Consider the following 27433-nt stretch of genomic DNA (forward strand, 5'->3'; position numbering starts at 1 on the left):
TAACTCTTTTGTGCCGATTTTATGGTGCTAGAGAAGCGCCGTAAAACCAGATTGCCATTACCCAAGTCTGCCAATAACAGGGGACTGCTATATATACTATTCTCGAGAGAGAGAGAGAGAGAGAGAGAGTTAAACTTGTAATGAAATATGATACAGTAAATCAGACAGCAAAAAGTATGGCATCCATCCTCTATGGTCTGTGAACTTGCTGTATTTGTTTATGTTGGTATTTGTTTTATGTTAACCCTAAAACACCTAAGCGTTATTTTAGAGATCGTCTCCCGTATGCCGGGCAGGGTTCGGGAGCGAGCGCCGAAGCGGAAAAAAAGTTTTTTTCAAAAAATCACAGCACCCTTGATTTTCAAGATTGAGTTTTTTTTTTTTTTTTTTTTTTTTTTTTTTTTTTTTTTTTTTTTTTTTTTTTTTTTTGCCAGAAGTTTAGTATGCAACCATCAGAAAGGAAAAAAATATCATTATCATATATAAATATTGGAATATATGACAGCGCAAAAAAAAAAATTTCATATATAATTGTATACAAATCGTGCTGTGAGCAAAATGTTAAAGCTAACGAGTTGATTTTTTTCGTTGTATTGTACATTAAATTGCGATCATTTTGGTATATAACACATTGTAAAACGATCAAAGCAACACAGACAATATTATCACAAAATGATGCATGAATTCGTAACGCGCGGACGTAAAAAAGTTTTTCAAAAATTCACCCTAAATTGAAATATTGTGCTAGAGGCTTCCAATTTGTTTCAAAATGAAGATAAATGATTGAATATTACTACACTGGAAGAGTTTTAGCTTACAATTGCATTTTTCTACCATTTCGGTCGAGTTAAAGTTGACCGAATCAATTTTTTTTCTATTTATTGTGATTTATATGCAAATATTTTGAAAATGATAAAATCTATGACCATGAATTATTTTTTGTTGTATTCTACATGAAATTGCGCACATTTTCATATATAAAACTCTATGTAACGGCTAATATGAAAAGGAGCAAATATTACAACAATGTGGCGTAAGCATTTCAGAGATTTGCTGCGGAAATTCCTCGCGTGAAGGAAAGGAAAAAGTTTTTTTCAAAAAGTCACCATAAATTGAAATACTGCTAGAGACTTCCAATTTGTTTATAAATGAAGGCAAATTATTGAACATTATTAGAATATTAGATTTTTTGCTTACCCAAAAATACCAATATATAGATATAGATATATAGATATAGAGATATAGATATAGATATACATAGATATATAGATATAGATAGATATATATAGATGTAGATATAGATAGATATATAGATATAGATAGATATATAGATATACATAGATATAGATAGATAGATATATATATAGATATGAATATTACTAGACTGTAAGAGTTTTAGCTTACAATTGCATATTTTGACCATTTCAGTCGAGTCAAAGTTGACCGAACGTCGATTTTTTTTCTATTTATTGTTATTTATATGCAAATATTTCGAAAATGATAAAAGCTATGATTATGAATTATTTTTTGTTGTATTCTACATGAAATTGCACATGTTCATATATACAACTCTATATAACGGCTAATATGAAACTGTGCAAATATTACGACAATGTGATGTAAGCATTTCAGAGATTTGTGGCGGAGATACCGCGCGCAGAGGGAAGGAAAAAGTTTTTTTTTTAAATTCACCATAAATCGAAGTACTATGCTAGAGACTTCCAATTTGTTTCAAAATGGAGATAAATTATTGAATATTACAAGACTGTAAGTGTTTTAGCTTACAAATGTGTTTTTCGACCATTTTGGTTGAGCCAAAATTGACCGAACGTTGATTTTTTTCTATTTATCGTGATGTATATGCAAATATTTCAAAAATGATAAAAAGCTGCGACCATGAATGATTTTGTTTTTGTATTCTACATTAAATTGCGCACATTTCTATATATAAAACTCTATATAACGGCTAATATGAAACTCTGCAAATATTACGACAATGTGATGTAAGCATTTCTGAGATTTGCGGCCAAGATACCGCGCGTGGAGGGAAGGAAAAAGTTCTTTTTAAAAAATTCACCGTAAATCGAAATATTGTGCTAGAGACTTCCAATTTGTTTCAATATGGAGATAAATGATTGAATATTACTAGACTGTAAGAGTTTTAGCTTACACTTGCGTTGTAAGCTAAAGTTGACCGAACGTCGATTTTTTTCTATTTATTATGTTTTATATGCAAATATTTCTAAAATGATTAAAGCTACGATCATGTATTATATTTTGTTTTATTCTACATTAAATTGCGCACATTTTCATATATAAAACTATATAACGGCTAGTATGAAATGGTGCAAATATTACGACAATGTGACGTAAGCATTTCGGAGATTTGAGGCAGAGATACCACGCGCGGAGGGAAGAAATTTTTTTTTTTCAAAGATTCACCATAAATCAAAATATTGTGTTAGAGGCTTCCATTTTGTTTCAAAATGGAGATAAATGATTGAATATTACTAGACTGTAAGAGTTTTAGCTTACAATTGCGTTTTTCGACCATTTCGGTCGAGTCAAAGTTGACCGAACGTAGATTTTTTTCTATCGTGATTTATATGCAAATATTTCAAAAATGATGAAAGCTACGATCATGAATCATTTTAGGTTGTTATACATGAAATTGCACACATGTTCATAGTATATGCAACTCTATATAACGGCTAATATGAAATGGTGCAAATATTACGACAATGTGACGTAAGCATTTCGTAGATTCCGCGTGCGGAGGGAAGGAAAAAGTTTTTTCAAAAATTCACTTTAAATCGAAATACTATGCTAGAGACTTCCAATTTGTTTCAAAATGGAGATAAATGATTGAATATTACTAGACTGTAAGAGTTTTAGCTTACAATTGCGTTTTTCGACCATTTCAGTCAAGTCAAAGTTGACCGAACGTCGATTTTTTTCTATTTATCGTGATTTATATGCAAATATTTCGAAAATGATAAAAGCTACGATCATGAATTATTTTTTGTTGTATTCTACATGAAATTGCACACATTTTCATATATAAAAATCTCTGTAATGGCTAATATGAAATGGAGCAAATATTAGGACAATATGACATAAGCATTTCGGGGATTTGCGGTGGAGATTCCGCGCGCAAAGGGAAGGAAAAAGTTTTTTTTCAAAAATTTACCGTAAATCGAAATACTGTGCTATAGAGACTTCCAATTTGTTTCAAAATGAAGGTAAATGATTGAACATTACTAGAATGTTAGATTTTTTGCTTACCCAAAAATACCGATATATAGATATAGATGTATAGATATATATATAGATATAGATAGATATACAGATATAGATAGATATATAGATATAGATAGATATACAGATATAGATAGATATATAGATATAGATAGATATAGATATAAATATAGATATAGATATAAATATAGATATAGATATATATATATATAATATATATATATATATATATATATATATATATATATATCATATATATACATATATATATACATATATACAGTAAGTCCTCGGGTTACGCCGGTCTCGACTTACGATGTTTCGTGGTTACGAACGCGCCCCCATAAAAATATAAAAAATAATATTTTGTGTCGTTCCGTCTTACGCGGTTTAGCATCGTAAGTGACGTAAACAAACGCGAACTAGTTCCGGGCGCACGGCGGAAGAATACGCTTTGTGGGGGAGAGGACGGCGTCGCTTCGCTATGCTCATTCCTCGCCCATACGCCATTTTGGTTGTTTACACTGCCTCTCTCTCCCTCGTGTTGTATCATTTTTGTAACTTTTTGCTCTTTGTTATGGCTCCCAAGCGCAAGGCGGACTCTTCTGATGGTAGTGCATCGAAGAAAAGAAAGGCCATCACCATGGAAATTAAAGTGGACATTATAAAGCGATCTGAGAAGGGAGAAACGCCAACAAACATTGGCCGCTCGCTTGGCCTTAGCCGTTCGACCGTTGCTACCATTATCAAAGATAAAGAGCGCATCGTTGAACATGTGAAAGGATCTGCTCTTATGAAAGCGACAGTGATAAATAAGCAGCGTTAGTGGTCTAATAATTGAAATGGAAAGGTTATTGGTGCTTTGGTTGGAAGACCAAAATCAACGGCGTATCCCAGTCAGCCTTATGGTGATTCAGGAGAAGGCGAAAAGATTGTTTGAAGCGTTGAAAAGAGGAGGGAAGTGAAAGTGAAGAGTTTGTGGCTAGTAGGGGTTGGTTTATGCGATTTAAGGCTCGGGCCAATTACCATAACCTTAAAGTGCAAGGTGAAGCTGCTAGTGGGGATGAGAAAGCAGCGAGTGAATTTCCTAAAGCATTGTCTGAGATAATTAAGGAGGGGGGTTATTCTGCTCAGCAAGTGTTTAACGTAGACGAGACAGGTTTGTTTTGGAAACGTATGCCTAACCGCACTTACATCGCCAAGGAGGAGAAGTCAGCACCCGGTCATAAAGCCAGCAAGGAGAGGCTAACTTTACTTCTTGGGGGTAATGCTGCTGGCAACTTCAAACTGAAGCCCTTGTTGGTGTATCAGGCTGATATTCCAAGGGCACTCAAGGGCATTTGGAAGGGTCAACTACCAGTAATTTGGAAGTCCAACAAGAAGGCATGGGTGACACTTGCAGTGTTTGAGGACTGGTTCGTAAACCATTTTGTTCCAAGTGTGGAGCGGTATTGCGCCTCCAAGGGTATCCCCTTTAAGGTGTTGCTAGTGCTGGACAATGCCCCTGGACACCCTGCCCAGCTGGGAGACTTCAACCCTAATGTCAAGGTGGTTTACCTTCCACCTAATACCACGGCCCTTTTACAGCCTATGGACCAAGGAGTGATTGCTTCGTTCAAGGCCTACTACCTACGAAGGACAATTGCTATGGCTTTACAGGCAACTGAAACCAAGAAGGACTTGACTCTGAAGGACTTTTGGAAATCCTACAACATCCTTGATGCTGTAAAGAACATTGCTAATTCCTGGGAGGAGGTTAAGCAAACAAACATGAATGGTGTCTGGAAGAAAATTTGTCCTCAATTTGTGAATGATTTCCATGGGTTTGAGGACACAGTTCAGCTAGTTGTCAAGAACGTTGTTGCCCTGAGTAAGGAAATCAATTTGGAGATGGAGGTTGATGATGTTACAGAGCTGCTGGAGTCTCATGGCGAGGTGTTATCTGCTGAGGACCTGATACAACTGGAGAAGCAGATGATAGAGGAAGAAGAAGAAGCACCCACCCCAGAGCCTAAGGCTTTCACAAGGCAGGACTTGACAAGAGGTTTTGCAGAGTTGCAGCAAGCGTTGTCAACTTTTGAAGCTCAGGATCCCAACTTGGACAGGTTCACTAGGGTTTCCAGAGGCGTCATGGATTTGATGCAGTGTTACAAGGAGATCTTGGATGGAAAGAGGTCGCTCTCTGTTCAGACTAACCTGGAGCAGTATTTTAAGAAGGTAGAGAGGCCTGCAGGAGATCCTGTACCCTCTACCTCAGCTGCCTCTGCTAATCCAGACTCGCCTGCCCCACAATCTCCAGCACCTTCTGAATGTTCTGCTAACCCAGACTCACCTGCCCCAGTATCTCCAGCACCTTCTGTAGGTTCTGCCTCACCTAAAGACTCACCTGCCCAGCATCTCCAGTAGTATGTTCCTGCTCCACCCTCCTCAAGAATCCCTGCCTCAGCTCTCCAGTAGTATGTTTCTGCCTCACCTCAGAATCACCTGCCTCCAGCATCTCCAGCATCTTCTGGAGGTTCTTTTTCTCTTCACTAACCTCCCCCAGTCTCTCCAGCACCGCAGCTTCCTCTCCAGTGTGCAAGCCAATCAAATTAATAAAGGTAAGGAATTGTTCTCTCGTTGTTATTGATAGGTATTTACATTAAATCATGTGGTATTTTTTAATGTTCCGACTTACGCTGAAAATCGTGTTACGACGCATCTTAAGAACGGATCAACGTCGTAACTCGAGGACCCCCTGTATATATATATATATATATATATATAAAAATATATATATATATATATATATATATATATATATATATATATGTATATATACATATATATATATAGGATATATATATATATATATATATATATATATATATATATATATATCATATAATATAATATACATCTATATGTGTGTGTGTATATATATATATATATATATATATATATATATATATATATATATATATATATATATATATATATATATATATATATATACACATAGATATACATATACATATACATATAGATATATGCACAGTAGTACCTCGAGATACGAAATTAATCCGTTCTGAGGCGCCCTTCATATCATGAGGCTTTCGTATCTTGGACCACATTTTACATGTAAAATGGCTAATCCGTTCCAAGCCCTCCAAAAACACCCCAGTAAATTATATTTCCAGGCCTAAAACACATGTTCTAGGGTTATGACGCCGATCCGATGGAAGAAATATGACTCCAAAAAGGCAAAATACTGTACATACTTGAGTAATATTCAACTTCATTAATGTTTAACCCCATATTTACTGCATATATTAGGACTTTAGCATATGTCCCTTAGCTATAAGCCTAGCCTATGTTAGCGGTTGCTACTGTAGCCTAGTCTATGATTCTGACATCTAAACCTAAGAAGCTAAAATCTTAGAATATGCCAATAAAATGTATAAATAATCAGTATGTACTCATTTCAAATAATTATTAATTAATCATTAACTATAATACAAAAAAAAAAAAAAAAAAACCTTCCAATCGATTGTTTACATTCAGCTCTTACCGTCTTACGAGTACCGAACGAACGCCAAGCAATCACTTTTCCTAGGACACAGTAAGCCATAAATTTTCATTAGTATCTCTCTTCAACTAATGAAACTACCAAACAGTATAATAACCATTCATTTCTATTCTTTATTCTATCTTTACTTAATGTAGATACCGAGTTACTGACAGCTATAATGAAACATATATGTAACGTAATATTAAAACAGAAGAATTCTAAAAAATACATATTTGTTGGCAGTCTGATTTATTTTATATTTTATGATATCTAATTCACAATTTTTTTATTAAATGTATTGCATGTACTCATTTCAAATAATTATTAAGTAACTATTACTAATAATAAACAAACAAAAAAAAGCTTCCAAACTTCTGTTTACATCCAGCACTTACGAGTATCGAACGATTGCCAATAATCACTTTACACAGTAAGCCATAAATTTTCATTATCTCTCTTCAACTACTGAAACTACCAAACAGTATAATAACCATTCATTTCTATTCTTTATTCTATCTTTACCTAATATTTTTTTTTATATGTATTGCATGAATAAGTTTTTCAATTTACAGCATCCTATTACCAATGGAATACTTAAAGCACAAGGGGTAGATGCTGACCAATAGGAGAGCAGGATCTTATGGGGTGACTAGCATCAGAAACCAATGGGAGAGCAGGAGGATGGTGGTGAGTTTACTCAGCTGGCGGCGTGGTAGTTTTAAAATTGTTCTCGGTGGTCCGGGCGAATCTTGGGACTTTACAGCAACAACCTTTCGTATCTTGAAAACTTTTCGTATGTAGAGCTGTAAAATTTTTCGTATTTGCTTTCGTATCTCGAGTTTTTCGTAAGTTGAGCCTTTTGTATGTCGAGGTACCACTGTATATAGATTTATAGATATATATATATATATATATATATATATATATATATATATATATATATTGTGACGAAGTAGCCAAGAGTATCTGGGTCTGGACACCATTATTACTTGGTGCACGAAGTAGCCAAAGAACTGTGTCTGGACACCATTAATATTTCTTAACCCAAATTGCCAAGTATCTGGTTACTTCACTTACCATTTATACTTGTTAGCACAAGAGACCCTTTTATTCCTGGGTCTGGGACACCCTTTGTACTTAGGGCACAGTTTGTTCAAGTACCTGGTTATTACTTACCTCACTACAGCCAGACACCTGACCCTTCATCACAAATACTAAACGACTGAATACTCTAAAGGTAATAGTGATCCTATTGGCTCCTGATGCTAGTTACCAATGTAAGATCCTGCTCTCCTATTGGTCAACATCTATCCCATCATGCATCTACGTAATTGGGTTCCTCAACCATTTCGTTTCAGCAGCGTTATCATACACACATGAAATTCATTCATTCACATAGATTTCGTTCGTTAATGTAAATTTGTGTTAGTGATTTCGCTTTCGTTGTATTGTAAGTTACTTTATCGTGTTGTGTGTGAACTTAATTACTTACGTTATTAGCCATGGGTCGCAAGAATGTTGCTGAGGTTCACGGAAAGAAGAGGATGCTTTCTATGGAGACGAAGATGGAGGTAATCAAGAAATGTTTATGTTTTCTGCCATTTGTTAATGTGTTTCGTAAAGTTTAGTGTTATTGTTTTCTGCCATATTTTAATGTGTTTCGTAAAGTTAAGTGTTCATGTTTTCTGCCGTTTGTCCTCCTCCTCTGTCGCCACTTTTGGAGATCACCTCACTCGAAAGGTAAGGTTCCACATTTTACTACATATGTACGTACTTGTAACGTAAAGTATTTCTTGTACCATTTATACTAATACACTTTATTTACAGGTACAGTAACGGTTAGGTTAGGTATATTGAATGGTCCAAATTGTTGTATTTCATTATTTATTGGTCAATTTAGCTTTATTATAGAATTTACTGTGGCGTTTTTGTAGGGCTTGGAACGAATTAGGCAATTTACATCTAAAACGTAGTTCTGTATATGAAAAAATCGGGTTACGAAGGCCGCTTCAGAATGGATTAATTTCGTAACCTTGAGGCACTACTGTATTATAGTATGGTGAAAATACTGCCGCAGGGAACAAGATGTCAAAGTCCCATTAAATCTTGTAGAAAAGGATGTAAAAACTCCTGTGTACATTTTCCCCAAAAAACTGCAAAAGGCATGAATATCTCACACCATTTGACAAGCGTTTCAACAATCTTAGTGTTTTACCTGAAGACTTGCTTGTACTAACTTTGAACTTTTGAATACCAGATATAAATCCCTTTTTTATAATGTTGCACAGCGTCAAAGGTGTGCAGACCATATAGATGCCCCTTGATTTTAGCCAGCAGAATTTTAAAAAATAAATACGTATAAGATGGAATGCTGACCATTAATAATAATATAATGATATGTTGTTTAGAACAAAATCATAACGTTTATGGTATGCAAGTCATTTTACACGGATTACACTACTGTGAGTTGATTTTGTTATGGTTAGTGAACTGTACTTGGTCAGCTGCCAGTAAGTGTGCTGTGCACTTTCAGCTGTTTCAGTGCATTGGAGTACCGTGGCTTCGCTTGTTACAGCATATTGAATACTATTGTTGCTTTTCAGTTCATTAATTTGAAAAATACTTTCTTTTATGAGAGGTAATGACATCCTTTAGAAGATTGATATTGTAATAGTCTTAAAGACATCCATTGCTTCCCCAAGGCATAGCATCTCAAGACAGTAATTAAAGTCTTTTGTATCCAGCAAAAAGTAAGGGAGAGTTTTAGAGGAATGATGGGACAACATCAACTAATGGGTTAGGTTTGGGGATTTAACCCTTAATGGCTGGATTGATCCTCAGGAGTAGTAATAACAGGTTTGGGGTGGTGGATGGATTGATCCTGTAGATACACAGTATTAAATGCCATCGATTTGGAAACAATCAGGCGGGAATGAGATGCCAATACTTCTATAGCCCATTAATCCACTAATGGCAACTTTTACACTGGCTAAAACCATGAATCAGGCATCTCTGAACTTCATTTCTGCTTGTAACTTCAAGGGGGAATGTATTGTGTCTGTCTCACTTGACATCTTTTTGTAAATTTGCTCGTAAATATACAAATGGGTTGCTGTTGTTTTTTTGTTCTTTTACGATAGTATGTCGGTTGTAAATGTAATTTTGCAAAGAAAAGTGCAAAAGAAATATTAGAAAAAACATGTAAAAGTAAAAAAATTTACTGAATCTTTGTTCTTGGTAAATTGACATTAATATTTTTCAACAAATATGCTAAGAATTTGTTTCTGATTTTAATTCTCTTATCTGTTTTAATATTGTGTGAGCAGTGATTATAACTTTACAAACTAAAATAAAATTATTTATCAGAAAAAAACATATACTTATAAGTTAGTAAAATTTTCGATTGTCTTGTGGAAGAGGCCCCACAATGGGTTGTAAATAGTCATTTTCAACTTCTCAGTGAAGTTAGGGAAAATTTTTTTAGAATTTTTTTTCTTTCACCATGTACATTTGCATATCTTCCTCTTTCCATTGATGTTTCTATTTCGTGAATTGGCTGACCTCAAAGTTTACCCAGCCTGAGGAGTTGCATATCGATATATTTACCTGTCCAGTAAGGGTTAAGTGTCTTGTGGATGTGTGTTTGTCAGAATCAGGAGACAGGGAAATAGATATGCATCATCACAGGGATTTATAAATGTGGAATAGGCAGGATATAAATCAAAATAGAAGTAAAAATATCCAAAAGGAAGGTTGAAAAGAAAATGGGGTAAGCTATGGATGTTTTGACTTTCGAATTGGTTGAAAAATGGGATACATTCATAAAGAGTGGAATACATCTTTAATATCTCTTGTAGTTCCTCTCCCACCCAGTAACTATACTCTGTTTTTTTTTTCCATCTGTCCATCCGCCTGTGGTGGTCGCGCACGGTAGCACTGCATCCCGGGCTTTAAATAGTTACGCTATGTGTAAAGTTTTAAGTAAATAAAAGGATATCTTGGTGTACATTTGCAATTGAAAAGTGTTTTAATAATTTTCTGTATGCGAATTACACCATTAGTATTCGAAATAGGGTATTATTTAAATTTAGCCCTAGGACGCAGTGTTACCTGCCAGTCAGCAACATTGCAGAAAAGGAATCTGACACATTACAAGTGTTTTCAGACTATGACTCCAGTGTGTTATATCATTTAGAAAGTGGTTCTTACACATTCATAGGGTGAGCAGATCAGCCTGGAGAACTGCTAGAAGATGCAGTCCAATCAGTCACAACAGGTGAATGAGGGCAGACAATATTAAAGATATAATTTATTTCTATATAAGAGATTCTCCCTTTTTTTTTCTTTTTCAAAAGATATTATTCCAGAAGCCATAATGTATCCTATTCAAACATAGGGTTGAGTAGGCTTTTGAGGATAAAGGTTACCACTTCTAACCTAACATCTCAACACTTGACACTCAAATATAGGTTTAAGGTACTAAAAACTAACATGATCATATTATCATTTGCATAAGTCAATATTCACATTGAATTGTCAGTAGTTAATCAAGTTTCTTCTAATAACTGCGTAGTTACTGTAAAGTAACAGTCATCTTGTGAGAACACATTATTAATAAGATCTCTCTTGGTCCCTTGACCTTTTCAGCTTATGTTTGTTTAAAGATTTAAGTCAACCGTAAAAATCAATACTGTATTGCAAGTATGATATGCCTACTTAACCCTCTTACGCCGATTGGACGTATTAAACGTCGATTCAAAATGTCTCCCGTATGCCGATTGGACGTATCATACGTCGGCTCAAAAAAGTTTTTTTTTAAATTCGTGGAAAAATATTTATAGGCCTACCAGCCAAAAACTTTTGTATCACGCGCCTTGGGGGATGCTGGGAGTTCACGGATCAAGGCGTTGTTTTGTTTACAATCGCTACGCAGGCGCGCAAGCGCGAATTTCTTTCTTATCTCACTAAAAAGTATCAGTGACACATCTCAAAAATTATTTCGTCACTTTGACATAATTTTTGCACCATTTTAAATTATCCTTTACATGAAGTATTATATATGAAAATGTGCGCAATTTCATGTAAAATACAACAAAAAAATACTCATGATTGTAGCTTTTATCAGTTTTGAAATATTTTCATATAAATAACGATAAGTGCAAAAATTTCAACCTTCGGTCAACTTTGACTCTACAGAAATGGTCGGGAAACGCAATTGTAAGCTAAAATTCTTATATTATAGTAATATTCAATCATTTGCCTTCATTTTGCAACAAATTGGACGTCTCTAGCACAATATTTCGATTTATGGTGCATTTATGAAAAAACATTTTCCTCACGTTCGTGCGATAACTCTTCCGATAAATTTTTTCGTGCGATTGTCCTAATGTTTGCACCCTTTTAAATTTGCCGTTACATAAAGTTTTATATATGGAAATGTGCGTAATTGCATGCACAATACAGCAAAAAACAACCCATGGTTGTAGCTTTTATCAGTTTCGAAATATTTTCATATAAATAACGTTAAGTGCAAAAATTTCAACTTTCGGTCAACTTTGACTCTACCGAAATGGTCGAAAATCGCAATTGTAAGCTAAAACTCTTATATTCTAGTATTATTCAATCATTTACCTTCATTTTGCAACGACTTGGAAGTCTCTAGCACAATATTTCGATTTATGGTGAATTTATGAAAAAAAAAAAAAACATTTTCCTTACGTTCGCGCGGTAACTCTTCCGAAAAAATCAGAATTTTTTTGTGCAATTGTCGAAATGTTTGCACCATTTAAAATTAGCTGTTACATAAAGTTTTATATATGAAAATGTGCGTAATTTCATGTAGAATACAACTAAAAATGATTGAAGGTTGTAGCTTTTCTCTTTTTCCGAAATATTTGCATATAAATCACGATAAATAGAAAAAAAACCACGTTCGGTCAAATTTGACTCTACCGAAATAGTTGAAAAACGCAATTGTAAGCTAAAACTCTTACGGCCTAGTAATATTCCGTCATTTTTCTTCATTTTGAAACAAATTTGAAGTCTCTAAAACAATATTGTGATTTATGGTGCATTTTTGAAAAATATGTTTACCTTCACTCCGCGCGCCGATTCGCGGCCGCAAGTCTCCGAAATACGTACATCTCATTATCCTAATATTTGCTCCTTTTCATATTAGCCTTTTTATAGAGTTTCATATATCAAAATGTGCGCAAATTCATAAAAAATACAATAAAAAATAATTGAAGGTTGTAGCTTTTTCCATCTCCGAAATATGTGCATATAAAAAAAAAAATATATACAAATTTCGACATTCGGTCACATTTAACTCGTCCGAAATGGTCGAAATCTGCAATTCTAATCTAAAACTCTTATAGTATCGTAATATTCAATCATTTGTCTTAATTTTGAAACAAATTGGAAGTCTCTAGAACAATATTTAGAATTACGGTGAATTTTTGAAATTAACATTTTTTTACGTCCGCGCCTTACGAATTCGTACATCATTTTGTGATAATATTTTTCCGGTGTTGCTTTTATTGTTTTACTATGTATTATATATCAAAAGGATTGCAATTTAGTGTACAATACAACGAAAAAAAAATTAACTCGTTAGCTTTGACCGTTTTGTGCACAGCGTGATTTGAATACAATTATCTATGATTTTTTTTTTTTTGCTACCATATATCGCATTATTTACACATGATAATGATATTATTTTTCATTTCTGATGATTGCATACTAAACTTCAGGCAATGAAAAAAAAATGAGCCAAAAATGAACTCTTAATCTTCAAAACTAAGCGCGCTGTGATTTTTTGAAAAAAATATTTTTTCCGCTTCCACGCTCACTCCAAACGGGCGCCAGCATACAGGAGAGGTTTTGATTTTTAGGGCTTCGGCGTAAGAGGGTTAAGAAAGAACTAATACGTATATTGTTTTCTTAAAAATGATAATGCAGTTTAGATCTGTCAGTCCTTTGTTGCCTCCCAGATATTTTCACAACTTTTCACAGTCTTGTTTATTGTTAATACAGTCCTCCCTATCTTGCAATGGTAGACAAATACATGCCACCTTCATACCTATTAATGATCTTTAGCATCTCCTCCAGTTGTTATTTTCGAATACTTTGATACAATCCTTAGACTGACTAACTTTTGTTTGCAAGACGTGCAGAACAGCAATGCACTAGCCACCAAAAAAAGAAAAGGTTCATTATGGCTGCTCACAGAGACCGAGTCATCAGTGCACCTTACGTGGTGCAGTGTAGCTATTACGTAGGATCTTTGCAGCCATCCTTTGGCTCCCAGCTGCAACTCCTATCGTTCCTTCTACTGTACCTCCGTTCATATTCTCTTTCTTCCATCATGCTTTCCACTCGCTTCTAACAATTTTTGCCTAGTGTTGCTGCGAGGTTTTCCGCCTGTTACACCTTTCAGTCCTTTAACTATCAATTTCCGTTTCAGCACTGAATGACCTCATAGGTCCCAGTGTTTGGCCTTTTGCCTTATTTCTATGTTCCAGTCATAGTAGTTTCTTGCTTCAATTTTTGTTTTTTCCATAGAAATTATTGTTTTCTAATTTTATTTTATTTTTTTTTTTTTTGGTATTCTGAAATCTTACATTTTTCTGAATACGTATACATAAGTAGATACTTTTGTTTGTCGAGGAGGTATTCTACATATAGCTTCTAAAGATATAACTGCAAAACACAATACGTATTTGTAAATATAGTACTGTAAGAGACCTATGTTTAGTGCATGCAACTTTACCTTTAAGCCATTCCAACTTAAAATGAGTTAATAAGAAAGCACTGATGTAAATTAGGGACCATCGGTATTATACCCTATTTACATATTACGTAATTGGTTACACGTTTCACATGGCCCTGCAGGAGTAGCAAAAAGGATGGAAGACTTTGGGAAAGGAGTTATTATTTGCTTATTATTGGGAAATCCCTCATGTTCTGCTTATTTGTTATCTGTGAATAATAAAAATTTAGTTGACTTTTTTTTATTGGTAATTTGAAGCTTCATTCTTTTTTTTTATATTTCAGAATAGAAAAGTCTAGGAGCATTTTACCTCATTTGAGAAAAGCTCTTGAGGGACCAAGATCAGATGATGTCAATTTGTCGTATTTTCATGGCTTACTATTTTTACACAAATGTCAACAGGGTAAGACTGAAACAGGAAACCTCAAATTGGTTCACATTGCATGCCATGATAAGAAACCGCATGTGGTACGGTGTGACAACTCATTAGTTTATAAGGTGAATAAGAATTATGTGGAAGATGGTAATGATACTGTTGATAGTTCAGTATCTCTCTCGTCTCATTTACAGTCGGGTATGATTACTAGACAAGGATTAAGAGAGAAAAATAGAAGTAGATTCAATGCTGTTGAGGATTGGTCATTAGGACAGAAACCTTTACTTGGGGTCACTACAAGGCTTGGAAGAAAAAGAGTAATGAAAGAGTTTTTGGAAGGTAAACAAAAGAAGGCTAGATTAGTTACATAACAGAAAGTCAGTGTGATTTTAGATGTATATTTTTATGAAAATATTTGTTTCATTAAAAATGAGATACTGTGATGTTTTCTATATAATGAATGTTTGAAACATTTAAATAATGTAAGTGATGATTGCTTCATTATAATCTGAAAATGTATTTTATTATTATATTAATTCTCTCTTTTTCCCAGAACCTGTTGCATTGAGTTAGAAAAGAACTATTCTTTCCTCCATATATAGAATTATTTTGTAGAGTCATGAACGGAAGTGAAATTTTACTTCATGTGATTGGCCAATATATACCCTCAGTGAAAGATATCAAATTTATCTTCTTACAAGAAAGACTTCAGAACATGCTTATGACAAAGCTTGTCTTTGCAGATCTTCCTGTTTCTTTATTTTCTCAAGCACTATAGTCTCTGAGGCAATTCTTGTCTTTTTGGCCACAGTCATGTTGTCCCATTCTTAAAATAAAGCTAAAAAATTTTTGTTTATCAGTGTTTGGGTACAGTTCAACCAATGGACAAATTTTATATTTACAAAAAGATTAAGACATTTATTGCATTTACCCTCACACCGGGAACTACTTAGAATACAGTATTGCAGATCAAGATACCATCTGTGTACATCTCCCAGTTTCTTGTTTTTCTCAGACAATTTTTCTCTACACTCAGCATTCATTGTCCATGAAACAGTTTTATAACATTGTTGACTAATGGCGGGGTTTTTACTTTTGTATCATACCAAAGTATTTCTCAGTATTGCTCACTGTTCACAGCTGCACCAGGGATTGTGTTTTAGTTGGGAAGAAAATTTCACCTAATTATCCCACTTCTGCTAGTTCCAACTCTTTTTGTAGGTCATATCCATTGAAAGGCAGTACCACAATTAAGTATTGTTGTGTGGTCTTCTGTCTTTTGAGCATAGTAATAGGTTGAGAAGGCTGATAGGCTCTTGCTGATTTGATATATGAAATTAAACTGCCAAACCAAGCACTGGGGCACTTTTTCACTAAGACAGTGAAAAGAGGGAGTTGGAGGGGTTGGACAAGAAGATAAGAAATCCAAAAAATAAAGGAAATGAAGTAGTACTAAAGGGGGAGCTGGCAGAAAACCCCACAGTTGCACAAATTACTAATATTTTAAGCATTGGACAGCAAGGTGGCAGAGAATTAAAAGATATAATGTGGATGCAGCTAAGAAAAAAGGCTAGAGGCCAAAGGGACTCTGGAAACACTCCATAGTAATGCCTGCAGTGCACTGACAGCACTACCCACCAATTGGGGATAAGTTCTTGTTGGAAAATTACTGCTCCAGTGAAGTTATTGAAGAATCATAATAGAGGAATGACATTGATTTTTCCAGAATTCCACATTTTTTTTATGTTGGAGGGTTTGAATGGCGCTGTCTTTGCTGGATGTAAGTATGCCCCAGTGTTGTGAGGAATTGGTTTGGCATTAACTAGGAGGTACTTCCTGCAATATGTACTACTTTAAAGCAATTCACCTTGTATTTTAATAATTCACTTATATTTTTATATATTTATGTTAATTTATTTATCTTTTTTATTTATTAATTTATTTATTTATCTTTTTATCATCTCTAATAACTGATCTCTTCTTTCTATATGTTCTGTTATTTTCTGTAACAACATTTTTCAAATGAACACCATATTCTGTTGAAGATTGAATTCCAAGTCAAAGGCACATGCAGGGTAGTTCCATTTGGATAATGCTATGCATTTCAGGGACTTCAAATCATTGTTTTTCTCAAATATCTTTCAAATATCTTTCAAACTAATTACAGTGGTACCTTGAGATATGAAAGGCTCAACTTACGAAAAACTCGAGATATGAAAGCAAATACACAAAATTTTACGGCTCTACATACGAAAATTGCTCAAGATACGAAAGGTTGTTGCTGTAAAGTCCGAGATTCGCCCGGACCACCAATAACAATTTTGAAACTCGCGTGCCGCCAATTGAGTAGACTCACCACCATCCTCCTGCTCTCCCATTGGTTCCTGATGCTATTCATCGCCATGAGATCCTTCTCTCCTATTGGTCAGCATCCCTCCCATGATGCATCTATGTAGCAGCGTGCTCTTTCGCCCACTTCACAGCATCATCGGTATCGTATGCACGTGGTATTCATTCATTCTAACGATTTTGTTTATTAACATAAATTCGTAAGTGATTTCGTTGTTGTATACTTTATCGTGTTGTGTGAGAACTTTACTACATAAGTATACGTACTACATAACATAATTACGTACAGTATATACGTAGTCATGGGTCCCAAGAAACTTGAAATTCACGGAAAGAAGAGGATGCTCTCTTTGGAGATGAAGATAGAGATTATCAAGAAGTATGAAGCTGGTATGTGATTGAGTGTGATCGCCAAGGAATATGGCCCAAATCCATCGACAATAGGCACCATCCTTAAGCAGAAGGATGTCATCAAAGCAGCTACACCTTCCAAGGACGTCACTATTTTGTCCAGCAAGAGGACCCACATGCACGATGAAATGGAAAGGTTTCTTCTTGTCTGGATAAAAGACAAAGAAATCGCTGGCGATACGATAACGGAGACAGCAATCTGCCACAAGGCCAGCGCTATTTTCGGTGATTTGATTGCCCAGGCCGAAGACGACAGAGGAGAAGGGACATCAACGTCAACCCCAGAATTCAAGGCTTTGCATGGGTGGTTCGAGAAATTCCGTAAATGGACTGGCATCCATTCGGTGGTGTGGCCAGCTCAGACACGAAAGCGGCCGAAGCCTTTAAAAAGACGTTCGACAAGATGATGATCAACGAAGGCTACAGTTCTCAGCAAGTTATTAACTGTGATGAGACTGGCCTTTTTTGGAAAAAAAAAATGCCTCGTTGGACGTACATCATGCAGGAAGAGAAGGTGCCCGGGCATAAACCTATGAAAGACAGGCTAACGCTTGCACTTTGTTTGAACGCCAGTGGGGATTGCAAGGTGAAGCCCCTACTTGTCTATCATTCCGAGACTCCTCGAGCCTTCAAGGCCCACAAAATGCTTAAGGAGAAGTTTCCAGTGATGTGGAGGGCTAATGCGAAAGCCTGGGTAACGAGGCTTTTGTTCACGGAATGGGTAAATCTGTGTTTCGGCCCGACAGTGAAAAAATTCTTGGAAGGGAAGCGCCTCCCTCTAAAATGTTTGCTGGTGTTGGACAATGCCCCTGCCCAGCCTCCTGGCCTCGAGGAAGATATCCTAGCGGAGTATTCCTTCATTAAGGTTCTTTATCTTCCGCCTAACACCACCCCTCTCCTCCAGCCCATGGACCAGCAAGTGATATCGAACTTCAAGAAGCTGTATACGAAACATCTTCTCAAGAGATGTTTTGACATCACCGATACCACAAACCTCACCTTGCGTGAATTTTGGAAGGAGCATTTTGACATCGTCATATGCATTCGACTCATTGACCAAGCTTGGCAGGAGGTTTCAAGGCGAACCTTGAATTCTTTGTGGAGGAAACTGGCCTGATGCCATATCCGCCCGAGACTTCGAGGGATTCGACGTGGGCGAAGCTGGTGCTGCAGATTCAGGAACAGTTGACGATCCTGAAACTGTTTCACAACCAGATCTTGACGAGATCGTTGCACTCAGCAAGTCCATGGGGCTGGTCGTCGACGAGGACGACATCAATGACCTTCTCGAGGAGCACCAAAAGGAGCTTACGACAGATGACCTGAAGGAGTTGGAGGCCATGCAACATAACGTCATTCAAGAGGAGTTCTCTAGCAGCGGCGAGGAGGACGACGACTCTATGACAACAGCAGAAATTAAGGATGCTCTAGCTGCTTTTCATAAGGTGCAATCATTCGTAAAAAGAGACATCCCGAAAAGGCTTACACAGGTCGTATATTTGCACAGTTCGATGAAGTTTGCCTGAGTCGTTTCAGTAACATTGTTAAAAGTAGGCAGAAGCAATCTTCCTTGGATAGTTATTTTTTAAAGAGGCCTTTAGTAGGAGTAGTAGTAAGCAAAAAGGAAGAACCAAGTGATACTAAAAAACAAAGTTGAAAGTGGTGAAGAAGTTGAAATTTTGTATAAAAAAAAAAAAAGTAAAAATCAGAAAAGAAAATTTTTATTTTATTTTAAGTTTTTTATAAAGTTAAGTGTTACAGTTTTGTTAATGTGTTTCGTAAAGTTTAGTTTATGTTTTCCTTACATTTTTTTATGTGTTTCTTAAAGTTAAGTGCACGTATCTGCCGTTTGTCCTCCTCTGTTGCCAGTTTCGGAGATAGCCTCACTCGAAAGGTAAGCTTCCACATTTTACTACATACATACGTTCGTATGTACGTACAGTATTTCTTGTATACCATGTACACTAATACACTTTATTTACAGGTATATTAGCAGTACGTATTAAGTTAGGTATTGAATGGTCCAAATTGTTGTAGTATTTCATTGTTTATAGGTCAATTTAGCTTTATTATGAAATTTACTGGTGTGTTTTTGGAGGGCTTGGAATAGATTAGCCATTTTACATGTAAAATGCGGTCCAAGATACGAAAAGCTCATGATACGAAGGCCGCCTCGGAACGGATTAATTTTGTATCTCGAGGTACCACTGTATGTTACTAATTTTTAGTAATATAGTGCATTGTCAAATGGTGTTAGTTAAGGCGTTTACTCTTGACTTACAAGGTGTTGTCAAACATCGCCAACTTTTGCCTTTGAATGTCCTTTACCCCCATCCTGTTCCTCCTTGCCTCCTTCCCCACCCCTTGCCCTCCTCAGCCCTCACTCAAGCCACCTTCTTGGCCTTGCCGTCTCGGCTGCCAACTTTCCTACCTATCATTGTTATATATGAAGTAATACGTACTGGATGCTCTAAATATCCTGGTTTTTGTAGGATCTGTGTTAATTATTGTCATTGTGTTTTCTTAAATTATGTAAATGGGAGTAGGCTAAAGAGTGTATAACCATCACCCTGTTCACCAAGGCCATGAGAGACAAGGTCTCCCTCCCCAAAATCACCACTTGTCTACTTACTTATTACATCAGCAGGTGAATTGCTGTAAAGGAAAAGCTTTATGCATCTTGAATTATATTACTTATCATTAATGTAAATTGATGCACTGTATTCATATACAACACCTATTTTTGAGATAGGTTCCAAAAAGGGTTTTACTTGCATGTACGTATCTCTTATGGAAGTTGTTTTCAGGCATTTAACTTACACGGTTTTTGTTATAAAGAAGGTATCCAGTTTTTGTCTCATTCATAAACAGTTAAGAAATTAATTTTCTTATGTCTTTCAAAGGTTTGTATCTCTATTTTGCAACTTCTGCAAACTGTCATAATTGAGGAGTCGCTTGCTTTTTATTCCTTGACGGCAACAGACCAAAAATGCTGGTGATATATGCTTATATATGCTTATCAAAGTAATTATATATCATCACTAATATAATCCAAATATACTTGTTGCTTATTAATCTGAATTATTTTGAATGAGTATCTGCGGGCCAGGGAAGCCTCACGTTCCCGACCGTCAGCCGCAGTCTTATCAAGCGAAGAATCCTTAGGCGCAGCTTGAGCCACCTTCGTATCTGCCACCTTCAACCTCTTAATTGGCGCCTTATCGTCCTTACGCCAATGAACTGGTACAGGAACAGATGAAAAGGGGGTAGTACTTCTGATATCATGAGCACGTATGTGCAAGGATGAGTCACGTCTGCATATGGGAGGTGGAGAGACACTTATCACTCTCAATGCTCCTACTGTCACAAACACATACACGAGAGGGAGAGACATTGCCATGAAGGGAAGTCGATGATGCATTACCCGCATGTACAAGACATACACAGCCATGTATCGAAGACAGGAATGCCTTCCTTCCACAAGCCCCACTGCCAACCTCACGAACATGAACGTGCGAGGGAGAAACAAGACCGTGTGTAGCACTCCTTTCGCTGGCAGAAATCAAAGCCACAGTTCTTGATCCTCCAATGTCTGACACAATGGCGAGGCAGTGATGGAGAAGCTGGAGTAGGATGAAACAACCCCCTCTACGAGGTCTTTTACTAGCAGGAAGTGGGGAAGAAACACTCCCTTTACTACTATTCTTCTCAGAGACAGCAGACGCCAGAAACCTTGACCACAGGAATCCCTGAATCCAGGCACATGTGTCGACGAGGCTGTGAAGACTCAGAGGAATCCATTATTAAACAGAAACACTCACACAACAAACACTGAAAAAGAAAGGAAACACTGGCACAAAACAACCGGCTTGGAAGGAGAACAAAAGCGATAGTGTCTACTCTCCAAGGTAGTTAAAGAAAAGACTAAATGCGTCACGGAGTGCGATGAGCAGTCTCTGACCACCTCTCACCTTGTATGTGCAGGAATTGCCAGATCTCACAGATTCGTTGCTATACAATCTGATTGTTTTAACCGGTTAGGAGCTGGCGCTTGGAGATTATTCTATTGTTAAGACCTCAGGTTTGTTAGCTATGAAAAATATGATTGATTTAAAATTAATATTGTTTCATCTAAACACTTTCACAAATCACATTTTGTTTCATTTGAAGAATATATATATATACATATATATATATATATATATATATATATATATATATATATATATATATATATATAATATATATATATACATTGTTCAAGATTTTAAGCCAGAACCAAGGAAAGTTAAGATTTCTTATAACAAGACTCATTCATCCTTGTCTATATAAGTTGCTCCTTTGAACTGAAAACCTCCATTCTTTAGAAAAAACTATCTTTGCTCCCATTGGCTGTCCTGAATTTACCCCCACAGAGAAAGTCCGGATTGGGGGCGGTGCTTACCAGGCAAAAAATTTTGAAAAGGGCAGGGACACAGCCGCTCGCCCTCAGAACCTCTCAGAGCTAGGAGAGCTCAGAAGCTCCTGTTACCTTGCCCTGCAGACATCACTTCATCCCTTTCTGCTCCCCCTGCCTCCTCTGGTGAAATCCCAAGTATTTTTATATGTCCATAGTGCACAGAAATATCAGCAGATAAGAAGACTACCAAGCCCAGGATTTCCAGGTGCTGTGAGAATAAATTCCAATTCAGCCAGGAAATAGTTTTGCCTTTTGTCTGTATTTCATTTCCATTCTTCCAAGGCGACTTCCCCCCTCCTTTGTTTAGCTTCTCACTCCCCCAGTCTTGGTTCAATGCTGTGATTACTCCCCTTGTGATACTAGTAAACATCCCCTAGTTAATTCAAGCAATGTAATAGTTCCTTCTGTGAACTCCCAGTCATTTCCATCCCCTCTGAGCAGTTTGTAAATTTGTTGATTGAAAGAAAGTAGTGTGTAATGCTCACCCACGTGTTCCCTCGCCTCAGTACTTATCCTAGGATACAATCTCTTTGCAGAACAAACACCGTGCCTGATTGTGCGAGAAATTGGGAACCCTTTGGAGTAAGCCTTGCATTTTCAATAACCCGTTTGCTCAAAATTCTGAACTCCGTGTCTGGTTGCCCCAGCCACGTGTTTCTGGTTGATAGACAATCATCCACCTTATTAGTTTCTGGTTCTGGATCTATGTAAATTAATGTAAATATAGTGCATTTAAAACTAAATATATATATATATATATATATATATATATAATATATATATATATATATATATATATATATATATTATATAATATATATAGATATATATATATATATATATCTATATATATATATATAATTATATATATATATATATATATATATATATATATTAATATATATATATATATATATATATATATATATTACAAGGGTTAAATATAGACAAATATTCTATTGTCAGCTTTCTCCATTTCATATATGGTGAGGAGTCGTATTGCAAATGCATTTCTGCATTAACTCATACAAAGCAACAGGGCAGTCATAACAGCAATGACAAAATCCATCTCCGTCATTGACACAGTGAATACTTATACAGGCAGTCCCTGGTTATTGGCGATCTGGTTTTATGGCGCTTGTCTAGCGCCATAAAATTGGCGATTTATGGCGCCATAATGGACCGAGTTCCAGTTAATGGCGCCTTATGGTGTGACATAAGGGTGCTTATGGCGCCGATAACCGCTTATCAGTGCCATAAGCCCCATTGTGGCGCCATAAATCGCCGATTTTCGGTTAATGGCGGTTTTCACATATCGGCACACCCCAGGAACGGAACCTCCGCAGATTACCGGCGACTGCCTGTAGTGTGAGTGCTGCAGCTGACAGACAACCCCTTATCATTACGGTATGACCTGGCTCGCCAAGGATACTATAAACAAAGGCAGTCCCCAGCTTACGACGGGTTTGGCTTACGGCGTTCCAAGGTTTCAACGCTTTTCAATTATGTTCATCAGAAATTATTTCCAGGTTTACGACGCCTGTTCCAGGGTTACGCCCGCTCATGGCTCTGATCTGACAGAAGAAATATGACTCCAAAAATGCAAAATAATCAATATTTAAAGGTTTTTTTGATGAAAAATGCAATAAAATGGAGTTTACATAGTTTTTAATACACCCAAAGCATTAAAAGTAAGTTTTTCTTACGACTTTTGAAGATTTTTTGGCTTACAACAATTTTCGGCTTACGATGCTTCTCAAGAACGGCACCCCCATCGTAATCGGGGACTACCTGTACATTGGAAAAAATTAAACTATCCTTTTTTTCATAAACTCACCAATTAGTTGATGGTATTGAAAAATATAGAAAATGGTATTACAGTAGACCCCTCGTATTCGTGTTCTCCAGATTCGCGGACTCACGCATTCGCGGATTTCTCTCGGGAACGTTTCCCCGCATTATTCACGGAAAAACATATCCGTGGTAGTTTTCTGAGGAATATCCACAAATTCCTGGTTTATTTTATCAATTTCATCATAAAATGCACTTTTTTTTATAAAACTTAAAAAAACCAAGTTTAAAAATTTTTAGTGGGTTTTTCTTGAGTTGTAACTAACAAAATAGACTGTTTTCAGCATTTTTATAGGGGCTCCAACTATTCGCGGGTTCTAACTATTCCAGGGGGGGTCTGGTACACATCTCCCGCGAATACGGGGGGACCACTGTATTGGGAGAGAAACGAGAGACAGTGGTAAAGAAAGAGAGAAAGGGAGGGAGGGGATGGGAGATAGTGGACATTCGAATCTGTAAATGACTCAACTGACTCATTCGACTTTGCCTTTAAAAGTCAAGAGTAAACGCCTTTACTAACACCATTTGACAATGCACTATATTACCAAAAATTAGTGGAAGGTGTCTTGTACATTGTGTTAAAGTGTCATTTCGATCAGATAATTAGTTTGAAAGATATTTGAGAAAAACAATGACTCACAGTCCATGAAATGCATAATAGGCATTTATTTTCTGAATAATAATAGTAATATAATAATAATCTACATTTTCAAGATGGTTCAACAGCTAGTGTGCTTTTATATGATTTTTACTATGTAAAATGTAAATGCTTTTGTATTGTACAGCAGTTGCCAATAGTTTAAGTAAAGCTTAATATTTTGCTACAAAACTGATGGAGGGTAGGTTTAGATTATGACATAGCACAATGAAGTCTAAAAGAACTGTTTGTGTTGGTATAGTTGACCTGTCCTGATATTTTTAACTGGCAAAATGCTGATTAAGTGTTTCTGGAATGCTGTGATACTCAAGTATTTTTAAGACCAGCATATCTTAAAGAAACCGTGTGTGTTTTGGAACATACTTTACTTCCTAAACTATTTATGAAAAAGTTTGGATATATGCATTAACATGGTTATCAAGGTATTTTTTATACAATTCATAATGTTCATAGCTGGGATCAGTTGTTTATGTACAGAGTAAAAGAACAGAACTTTATGTTACTTATTCAAATTTTTGTTCAGTCTTTTGTTTTATTTCTAGTTTTTGTTCATCACTGTCTATAATTTATTGCTATATCATCTGATAAAACAGATCAATTCTGTTTATCAAACTTTGTTTGTTTTCACAGCAAAAATGTGTGCAATAAATATGATGGACTTTTAAAGCCTATGGTTATTGCTAGTGATATAGAAAGCCTTCAAAACTATTGTCCTAAAAATTTTGTTATAAAATAAAGGTTTCTATTGCATGAATTAAAGTAAGCTTATGTAAGTATTGAAATATATGGGACCAATGCCCTTTTGTGAGAAAGGGAGAAACGGAGGTGCTCATAAAGCAGCCAAATGGTAACTACTATTACTAGATCAATATGTAAACTTCTGTCAGCGACTATTTAATTCTGTAATACCATCATGTTTAATAAATGGCAGATTTTGTTAAGTAATAAATTTGATATTAGTATATTAAAACAGATCAAACCAATCATTATGTTTTTTCATTCTTTAAAACAAAAACCAAGTAACCCGATCACTGTTCTATGGAGGTTACTACAAACAGTCAACTAACAATGAATATTAAGTTTTGGAAACAAATAAATCAGGGATAATTTCATAGGAATGTCTGAATTGTTTTCTTTAGCCGATCATCAGATTTTCAAAGATATAAAATTTAGTATCAAGAAAAACCCTCTAGGTGAAAATATTATTATTAATAATGTTCTGTAAGTGAAGAAGTTTCACTAGCTACCAATTTATCTGTAGATATGTTAGAAATAACCTCACTTGGTTAATGCTTGATATATTAGCTGAAATTAGTAATCAATGGTTTTTCTCAGATCAAAAGTAGCAATTCGTGTCACTGCTTATTTAACTCTCCAAAACCTACTATCTTAAGAAATAGAAGATTTTATAGAATAACCAATCTGCTAAATTGAAAAAAAATCAAACCAATCATGTAAGTGTAGCATATTTTCAAATAAAAAAGTGCCATATCCAAGTAGTTTTATCTTTTCTTCAAGTTCATCACATTCGATACATAAATATTTGATACGTATATAGTCCACTATAATTAGCCATTGTCATGAGAGAATTCAGATCAACACTGAGATTTAAAGATTTGATTTGGATGTGTGACCTTGTTCTTTGTCTCACAATTTTTTTTATAGCAAATTTCTTGATTTTCTATCCAACCAAAATGTAAACAAATGTAGCATAGTATTATTTTATGATATACATGTACACCTCCAACTCAGGTTTTGTATCTATGTTGGAAATACTTGTTAAAACTGTTTTATTTGGAATGGATCTTACCTACTGTTAAAGTTAGCTTATATCTTCATGCCATTAGGTGCAATCAGCATTCAAAATATGTACAGCAAAATAATACTTGGCTAACCAGCTAGGATTATCTCTGTAATCACCTATTTCCCACCAGGTGGCATTAGAATGTTCACATTCTTGTCTGAATTCTTCATGCCATGTCCTTATACAGACTGTGTGAATCAGTTAGTAATAATTTTGTATGATTTTGGCAGATTTTATGGTGTACAGCATTGTGCTTGTTTTCTGTTTTTGTATTATTTCATCTACAACAGGCAGATATGAAAGCATTAGGATCTTTAGGAAAGAATTTTTGGAAACCGGATGTTTCAGTTATGCATGATGGCCAAGTATAAGCTTACTCAGTCTTTTCCTTTTGTCTTTTGGTGTTGCTTCTCCTCTTCCTCCATTAGCCTGCTTGATAGCCAAGGTTAATTTCTCTCACTCTCTGCTCTGCCTTCTTTTGCTCTCTATGTGGTTCAGGAGAAAAATAATAGGTACTAATTGAGAAATATTAGTTTATTATGGTTTGAAATTTGACAGCATATGGTAGACCTCCAGTTACAATCTTTCATCTTACAATATTTTGAAGTTGTGATGCAGTTGTGTTATGATTTAAATGTTATGACAATATTTTGAAAATATTTTTAAATTTCATTTGTGACAGGTGTAGGAAGCAGCATACAGTCAGGCAGCATACAATGTAGGTAATACATTGGCCCAAGAGGCTGGGATGAGGTTATCTCTCTCCCTGACCCAACCTCACTCACACTTGCCATTTACAGAGTCAAATTGGGTCAGTGTTAGTGTGTGATTTTTGTGTGCAGTAAGTCTCCTGTTGGTGGTTCAGACCAAGAAGAGGCAATCCATCACTTCAGAGCAGAAAATGAAAATTATTAGGCAGCATGGCAGGGGAATAGCAGTCATGGCC

At 35.8% G+C, this 27433-nt stretch overlaps 1 protein-coding gene across 5 annotated transcripts in view; it reads left to right on the top strand.

Moving 5' to 3' along the window:
* LOC135216140 (DNA fragmentation factor subunit beta-like) overlaps positions 1-27433 on the top strand; it is a 259118-nt gene that overhangs the window by 87199 nt on the left and 144486 nt on the right. For 2 of the 5 annotated variants that reach the window (XM_064251226.1, XM_064251225.1), the window contains one exon: positions 14864-15456. The exons of the other annotated variants lie outside the window; for them this stretch is intronic. In XM_064251226.1, coding sequence (XP_064107296.1) covers positions 14864-15326 — 463 coding nt within the window. In that variant the 3' untranslated portion in view covers positions 15327-15456. Of the gene's footprint in view, positions 1-14863; positions 15457-27433 lie in introns of those variants that run through there. 5 annotated transcript variants of the gene reach the window in all.

Source organism: Macrobrachium nipponense, chromosome 6 (assembly GCF_015104395.2).
Source record: "Macrobrachium nipponense isolate FS-2020 chromosome 6, ASM1510439v2, whole genome shotgun sequence".
NCBI lineage: Eukaryota > Metazoa > Arthropoda > Malacostraca > Decapoda > Palaemonidae > Macrobrachium > Macrobrachium nipponense.